This window comes from Suricata suricatta, chromosome 1, assembly GCF_006229205.1.
Source record: "Suricata suricatta isolate VVHF042 chromosome 1, meerkat_22Aug2017_6uvM2_HiC, whole genome shotgun sequence".
NCBI lineage: Eukaryota > Metazoa > Chordata > Mammalia > Carnivora > Herpestidae > Suricata > Suricata suricatta.
Genome location: NC_043700.1, coordinates 140,024,383 through 140,033,152, shown reverse-complemented (window position 1 = coordinate 140,033,152; position 8,770 = coordinate 140,024,383). Strand labels below are relative to the sequence as shown.

The window sequence follows — 8,770 nt, the reverse complement described above, 5'->3', positions numbered from 1 at the left end:
TGAGCCCTGCATCAGGCCCCGCGCTGACCATGCAGAGCCTGCTTGGGATTCTCTCTCTCCCTCGCCCTCTGCCCCTCCCCCCACTCATTCATTCAGGCACACATGCGCTCTCTCTCTCTCTCTCTCTCTCTTTCTCTCAAAATAAATAAACTTTAGAAAGAGAGAGAGAGAGAGAGAGAGAGAAAACTGAACAACGTCTCTTCAGGAAACTTTTACTAAGCAGCCTCCCATTATTTCAAATCCAAAGTTAGCATTTACTTTCCATAGAACCCTGAGATATTTATGTCAATTGGCCTTGGCTTTCTGCCATAAGAAGTTTTATGTGCCGTGATCAACACTATGTTTGTCAAGAAGGACCTTGCCTTTTAATTTAATTCTAGGTTTAAGTGACAAAGCTACTTCAGATATGTACATGTATGAATTCAGTGGTTGATGCAGAATTATATCATACTTACAAATTGTTCATCAGTAACGTTATATTTTAACTTACATACAACAAAGTTAACACGTTTTTTTCAAAAAATTATTTCACACGGATATATGCTCATGAATTTATTTAATTATTCAAACTGTGCTAGAGAATACATATTTTGGAACACATAGTTTACCAGATTCAGTTACAACATACATGATTTCCAATAGGAATTTCTTACACTATCCTGATTATCAAAAAAAAAGTCTGTATCATCTGCCACCAAATCTATGCTATGTTAAAATATATTTTTCAAAAATGCATTTAATTATGTCATGTTTGGCTCTTTAGTTCCATAAATGAAGATCCCATTTTAAATTTCTATTACAAATATTTTCAAAACATGTCTTCCAATTATGATTTTTCTAGTGAAGACATATAACTGATCTATGTTTACATATAAATGTTCTCTAAACAGTGATACTTTTTAAGAAAAGAATAGTATGGAAGGTGCAAAAGCTCTGGCTCTCCAAGGCAATGCCAAAAAAAAAATAAAAAGAAAGAAAGAAAAAGAAAGTTGAAATTTAATTGTTTTTTCTGATTTTTACTCTTTGAGTTTTATTTTCTCCCCTTGTTAATTTTAAATTCTAGAAATTATATTCTTTGGGGCATCTGCCCCTTCGGGCAAGGATGATGAGGGGTTTCAATACTTAGCGTGAGAACGTACAGTTGAAAAGTAATTTCAGTAAAAATAATAACACTACCATTTCAATTTGGGGGGTTACTTTTACATTAAGAAAAAAACCATTGTTTCAAATTCATTGGTGGTAAATATACTGCCTCGAAAGGAAGAGCCTTTTAAGATAAGGAGCTATGCAGCCAGCAGTGACTTCAGTTAGTCGGCGTAGCAGGAATCCGGGGTCAGGGCTGTCTCCACCATCCTGGTCACACCGCCATAGGTAAAGGGGACCCGATTTGTGTAGCACTTGTTTCTGTCATAAGTGTAGCAGACCTCATCGTCTTCGTCACAGTTGTTGCTCTGGCTGGCCATGACTATCTGATCACCTAGCTCCACTTCCACAGGATCGCACTTTTTACAGCTGAAAAATAAAAACGCTCATTAGACAATACCCACCAAATGTTGTATCAGAATCTGAGTGACTATTCATTTCTACAATCAGCTGGTCCTTGCAGCTCTGACCTGACAACTGACAAAAGGTGACTCCTTTTAGACCTCAGCTGCTCTAAAATACAGGGGAGTTAACAAGATTTTTCAGCCTTTAATATATATAAAGTAGTTGAAAGTAAACAGTATAATCAATGACATGATAATATCATGGTTCTGTCTACACTGTATATCACCTTGTAGTCTGTTAGATTTGTTCCTAAGTGAGGATTAAACAGGTTATTTGTAGTGACAAAGAAGGAAGAAACTTTTTTTTAATTTATTTATTTTGAGAGAGAGAAAGCTCATGCATGCAAGTGGGGAAGGAGCAGTGAGAGAGGGAGAGAAGAGAATCCCACACAGACTCCACGGTGTCAGTGCAGAGCCTGATGCAAGGTTCTGTCTCACGAATCGCAAGATCACGGCCTGAGCCGAACAAAAGAGTTGGATGCTTAAACAATTCAGCCACCCAGACAGCCCGGAAAGAAGAATATTATTAAGAAAAAGAAATTGTTTGATGCTGGGTTCCATAGCTTCCAAAGAAATACCTTAATATTAATATGTCTGAAATCCAATTATTTAACTATTAAGACAAATCAGTCCTTCCTATACTAGTGGCAATAATTTCTTATTTAGAAAAAATTTACAGCTAACTTTTATCTGTGATAAAGCTTTATAAATTTATGGTATCTAATAATCAACACAGGAATTAATGTATTCAAAGTTCAAATTATATTAGTAAATGTTCCCCATATATTCAGAAATGTTCTCACTAACAAGTTTAAATAAAAATATTAATTTCCACATCTATATTAGTCTGAAGGAAAATCTCTTACATGTTGGACAAATGGTACACAAATTCAGTTCTCACTGGAGAGGTGGGATCAGAGATATTCTCCCGGTTGTTCAGAGGAACACTAAAAAAGAAAGAAAAGAAATCAAAATAATGAAACTAGGAGGTACTGCTATTTTGGGTGCGGGTGTATTGCTGGGACAGTACTTAACATCTCACCAGTAGTGCAGTGCGTTTTGCACTCTCTAACACTCTACAAGCCATCCACAGGAATACTGTTGCTCGGATTTCATGGTAATTTGCATATTTTAAACACTTCCCCTTCAAAATAAATCTCCCAGAAGCTCCTCTGTCGATGATCTTTGCTTAGTTGGCTAAACGCTGCTTTTCCTTTAAAATTTGGCTCAAGTTTTACCCTCTTTAAGATGACCCATTCTCACCCCTGAACAAACTCCTTCCTCTGGTGTCTCACTCATGTTCATGCCTCTTTATTACTGCAAAGGCCATATCATAGTTGCTTGTCTAACTGGTAGTTGCTTCCCTAGACAACATAAGATCTTTGTGGCAAAAACATTTATGCACTCCCAACGCCTTTCTAGATGGTGGCATGTAGAATATGTTCGATATTTGTGGAATTTATGGACAGATATTAGTGTCCGTATTTTTGGTCTCCAGAAACTATAAACTGGAGAGCTCTATGGTCTATCCAAGTTCACACAACTACTAAGTGGTAAAGCTGTAACTGGACTCAAGATTCCTAGATTTGGTGATCTTCTGTGAAAAATTAGGTTACCCTTATCAACTAGTTGAGGTGATTTCATTAATGTTTACATTTTTTCATCTATGTCATCATTCCTTCCTCATGTGTGTCCCTCCCTACCGGACGACACAGAGGAAAACATGAGGATGGATTTAGCAATACCATCTCCATAGATATCAAGCCAAAACCTTAGACACCGTCTCTAAGTTCTCCCTCTCTGTGATGACTTATGTCTAATCCATCTAATAGTTCAACCAATTCTGATTCTTGGCAACCTGTGCACTTAGCTCAGGACACCGCCATTTCTTTCCTAGATCATAGCAATTTACTAGCCACATTATTGCCAAAATGGCCTCTAAAATACGAGCCTAATTTTCTTCTCTGCCTAAAACCTATGGTGTCTTCCCACAAATGACAGAGCACCCTTATGATGGCATAGAAGGCACTTAATGATATGCCTCCCCTTCTCCAGGCCCAACTCTCACCATGCCACTCTCTTTACACACCAGCTGTAAGCAGCTGCTTGCAATGCCACAAATTTACTAGGCTTTTCTCATCTCCAAGTCTTTTTTTTATGTTTCTTATTTACGTTTGAAAGACAGAGACAGCGCGAGCAGGCGAGGGTCAGAGAGAGGGAGATACAGAAACCAAAGCAGGTTCCAGGCTCTGAGCTGGCTGTCAGCACAGAGCCTGACGCGGGGCTCGAACCCACAATCATGAGATCATGACCTGAGCTAAAGTAGGACACTCAACCAACTGAGCCACCCAGGCACCCCTCTCATCTCCAAGTCTTAATAATAACAAAAGCAATAACAGTTCTGACATTAACTAAGTATTTACAGTGTGCCTGGGATTATCAGAAGCATGTTCTGAGATTATTGCATACCACTCCTGACAGCAACCATTTCCTTTCCCTGGAATTATCTGCCTCGCCTACCAACCCTGCCATTCCCCACACACATTCACCCAGTTAACTCCCACTCAACTAACGGCCACCTCCCCCTACTTACTCCAAACACCCCTGCCAGACTCCCACTGCCACTTTCCCTTCACATTCCAGGATTGGACTGGGTACTCCTCCTTAGTGCTCCTGAAATACCTTGTGCTTATTCCTTTCATAGCATTTACAATACTGTAGTTGCCTTTTAAATTCCTTAAAGTTTTCTACTAAACTGTAGATTAATTGATGGCATGGACTGTGTTTTATATAAACTGTTGTATCCCCAGCTCCATGCCTCAGTGGCATTTAGTAGCACTCAATAAATGTTTGCTGAATGAAGAATGAATGAATGAATGAATGAATGAATGAATGAATGAATCTATTCCTTATTAGATTATAAGTTTCTAGTAATATCAGAAAAGGCCTTAACTAATGAGAAAGATAAGGTAATCAACATGTATGAGGGTCTACTGTGGGTTACACCCTGTTCTAGGTGCTTTTGTCCATTAGCATATTTAACCCTCACATAAGGTCTGTGTGTCTATATACGTGCATAGATAATTATCACTTATTAATCCCTTATATTTCCCCAGGAAACAGGTTCTTCTAAGTACTTCACATCAAAAAGAAGAGTAGAGACATAGGTATTACAGGCAAACAATGGCTAATATCTGAAAGTATCTCTGCTTACAACATGGAAAAACAAGAAATTTAAAATGCCACATACATAATTCTGATGTTTCTCTCCACAATGTCTTCATTAGGATCTTCAGCAGAAGGAACGATCCTGGAAGTAATACGGACACACTGACATTTGTTGTCAGCAAGAACAGTCGTTTCATCTTCATCTTGGGCTTGAAAGATAAAACATGATTAAGAAAGAAGGGAGGAAAGGTCTATTTATGCACTTTTACTGAGGTAATTTACCTTTTTTCCTGTAGAAAAACTAAGTTTTATGGTTGATCAGTTTCATCTTTCTCCATTTGTTCTCTTTCCTAATCTAAAATGCTACGTGGAATCTCACAGCATCATGAAGGAAATCCAAATGCACTCCAAACAAGTTTTTTTCTTTTTCCCTTGGACCAGTCTATGGGAACCTGGCACAGCTCTGAATAATGCAGCCTTGTAAAAATCAGTGCCAAATGACAAAATGATAGAGAAAACAAGAAATCTAGATGATATTTCTCTCAAACCAAAGTAATTATTCAAAAGTAAACAAAAAATAACGTTAGCTTTTATAGTCCCAGTTTGAAGTGTCACATCCTTCCTGAGCTATTTATATATTTTTTTCTTCTTTTATTGCATTAGAGTTAAAAACAGGCAGATTTTCTCAAAAATAACCTTGCTTGGTGAGACTTTTAAATATTCTTTAGTATAATTTTCCCAAAAGTTAATTATATTTTCTTTTTCATAATAACAATCAGGTTATCATGGCATAGTGAGTCACTCAAATAAAATAATAAGTGCTATATTTGTTAATTTTCTGATAGAAATATTTTTAAAAGATATGGTACATATTGATGTAAAATTCTTTAATTTTGCAAAAGCAATTTAGAAAATATTGTAAGGAACAAGTTTATTTAATATAATATGCTGTTTACAGAAAAAATAATAAATGAATGTATACATAGATGACCATTAAAGGCTTAACTCTGATTATCAACATTTATTGTCTGATCTGAATACTGGACAAAGAGTAAGTGTGGCAAAGAAAATTTCTTATTATCAGGACTTGGATCAGTTAACAAGTATTTGAAGAATTATAACAGCTTTATTTGATAGTGCTAATTAAATAATAATAATGATATATTTTTGTTTTGTTTTACTTTATTAAAAGTTTAATTTTTAGATCATTATAAATTCACTTGCAGTACTAATAAACACTAAAGAGAGAACCCATGTACATTTTACCCAGTTTCTCCTAGTGGTAACATCTTGCAAAACTATCGTATAATTTCCCAGCCAGAATACTGTATTTGATAGAATTCACCAATTTTAGCTTTTACTCAAGGTAGGGTACTTAAAAAAAAAACTTATAACCCACTATAATAAAATTCATCAGGACAGACCTGATGTTAATTGAAAGTCTAATTATTTCAGAGGGGTCCCCGAAGAGAGAGGACCTAATTGCAGTAGTTCAGTCTTAGTGATAATAGTCATTACAAAAACATTTTAAGACCATTCTTTTGTGCTTCAAATTGATGGAAGTACTTCACAACACATTATTATGGCATTATTCATAATTTCTTAATGACTTCTGATAAAAGTCTGTACAGTATTACAGAAGAAGTAGAAATATTAATTCAATTCAACATAATAATATAACTTTTCTTAGCACTTTGAAAATAATAAGATGACTTAAGTGGTGTTTTTTCCCTACTCCTATATTCAAGACTCTAAAACGTCTTTCTCAATAAAATACAAATGAGTATGGAATGCCTGACCAAAAATACAAATTGAGTCAGGTATATGACTCACTATTAATTGTTAAATAGAAAATGTCTTTATTTTATTTATAGCATATAATTTATTTTCTTACCAGAAACCTAGGAAAAAAATATTCCTGTTTATTACTACTTACTAATATTATACAAAAATATTAGGCAGCCTAATACATCTTCCAGGGAATGTACAAATATAGTCAATGCACCAAGGCTTAATATTCTCACTGACAGTATTTTTCCCAATAAACCTGTTACTACTAGAATGTGCCTTACTTTAGCCCAAGAACACCTGAGACATAGCGGGCGCTCAATAAATATTTGTTAAATTTCATTCAATTCTCACAAATAAGAAAATATACTTAACAACACATACTAGATACGAACATGAGTTTACTAAAAAGTGATTCTCCTATACAGGCAGAAGAGAACAGAAGTTAGGAGTGTGGTCTATATGGTTAGATGGCCTGGGTTCTACCCACCACATGCTTGACATGTGACGGTAGGTAAGTTATTTCTCCTTTGTACATCTCAATGGGCTCAGCCATGTGTTAGAACTATTAATATTACCTATCCTCAAGTGATTACTGTAGAACTAAGTGAATAAATAGTATATGTAAAGCAGTTAGCATAATGCTGGAAAATAGTATGTAGTTAATAAATGATGTATCTTTTATATATATATCTATATGTATTTCATATGTTTATAGATACATAAACATGTTTATAAACATTCATTTATGTTTCTAGAGATACATATACTGTAAATCTTTAACTCTACTATCTTTATGCTTAAATATTATTAGAAATTCATTATTTCTAATGCTAAATTAGCAAAAAATATATTTTAAATGACTATTGTTAATTACAACATACCCTGTTCTGAAATAAAAGGAAATAAGCTCAGTAAGTGTTAGAAACAGACCAACTTTTATCGCTTCTAACTCTTTGCCCTTCTTCTTGAAAATCATTATATCTATATTAAGGGTGTATTCCATTTTCTAAGTTTGAAAGGTTAATAAACAAAACAACCACAGCTATGCCATTAAGTTACAGGCAGCCTGTATAACATTAAACAATGTTAAAGTGTCATAAGAAATCTGTAAGCTCAGACCCAGCAAAGTTGTTGGAACCAATATCAGTCTCTTTGGGTGAGTAAAATCCCAAGTGTTCTATATTGTAATTATTACAATTATAATAATTATTATTTCATTTGTCCAGAGTATTCCCTTAAGGTTCTCAAGGAGAGGGCTACTGATTTTCAAGATTCAATATGAATATTTATATAAGTATAGCTCTGAGCACATATCCAGATATATATATTTTCTTATTCTCCAAGCTATTCTAGGCAAACAAATAAGAGAAAAAAAGAACAAAAAGAATTACAATGAGTCTTATCTGCAGAAAGATCACTGCCCATAATAAAGATTAAGGCATGTTAGAAAAAAAGTAGCCAGTTTGAAACTGAAGAGCAGATCTGTGTTATATTTTTCCTTTTATCTGGGTTAATTTTTAAAATACCACATACCTGTCACAAGAACAGCCTTAACAAAAATGGCTAGGACTCCCCAGAAAAGCAAATGGTTCTTCATCTTGGCTTCACTTCTTTAGAAAAACTGAAGCTAAAATGTCAGGGTTAAGGTGTGTGATCTATAAGGAGGGTGCAAATGATGGTGCTTCTGCTTTCTTAAAATAACACCCCAGGCAGCTAACAAACTAAAAACAATCACAACTGCGGTTGGAATCTGAAATTTAAATGCTGCACTAGACAGAACTGTACGTCTCAGATTTCCGTAATTTTTTTCCAAAGTATCCCCCTCAAAGCCATACGTTGATGTGATTACTCTTTATTTTACATTTACTCTATAAAGTTAAACCAGAAGATTAATAATGATATCAAGTCAAGAGTACATTACAAATGTTTAAATAGGGGTTCCCAGCTTTAGTCCCTAGATAATAATGTTTTGAAATCAAAAATGTGATATTTGTTGTGCCTAGAACAATAAAGGAAGGGAAGAGAAGGAGGAGAAATTAATTAAAGCCCTTCAAGTTTCCAATTATATGTCAACTTATTCTCCTAGCCCTTAATTAACCAAGCTACTAAATTTAAACATACATATTATACATGACATATATAATATATACACATTCTGATCACTTTCAGTTATTTAATAAACTCAAACATGAAATTGGAATTCAAGACAGATGGACACTAGATGTGTCAGTTTAATTTGATAGTATTAAGGCAGATCTTACGTT

At 34.8% G+C, this 8,770-nt stretch overlaps 1 protein-coding gene across 1 annotated transcript; it reads right to left on the bottom strand.

Moving 5' to 3' along the window:
- Nucleotides 1–539: 539 nt before the first annotated feature.
- On the bottom strand, nt 540–8,193 carry JCHAIN (joining chain of multimeric IgA and IgM). The gene is made up of 4 exons (XM_029930387.1): nt 8,040–8,193; nt 4,798–4,924; nt 2,414–2,494; nt 540–1,512 (listed from the first exon to the last, which is right to left on the bottom strand). The coding sequence occupies exons 1-4, from the start codon at nt 8,101–8,103 to the stop codon at nt 1,308–1,310; spliced, it is 477 nt and encodes a 158-aa protein (XP_029786247.1). The 5' UTR covers nt 8,104–8,193; the 3' UTR covers nt 540–1,307.
- Between the last annotated feature and the right edge of the window lie 577 nt (nt 8,194–8,770).

Coding starts and splice junctions, on each gene's coding strand:
- JCHAIN (XM_029930387.1), bottom strand. CDS start 8,103: ATGAAGAACCATTTGCTTTTCTGGGGAGTCCTAGCCATTTTTGTTAAG. Junction 4,925..8,039: donor TAAGGCTGTTCTTGTGACAG/GTATGTGGTATT, acceptor TTATCTTTCAAG/CCCAAGATGAAGATGAAACG. Junction 1,513..2,413: donor GTGTACCATTTGTCCAACAT/GTAAGAGATTTT, acceptor TTTATTTTTCAG/CTGTAAAAAGTGCGATCCTG.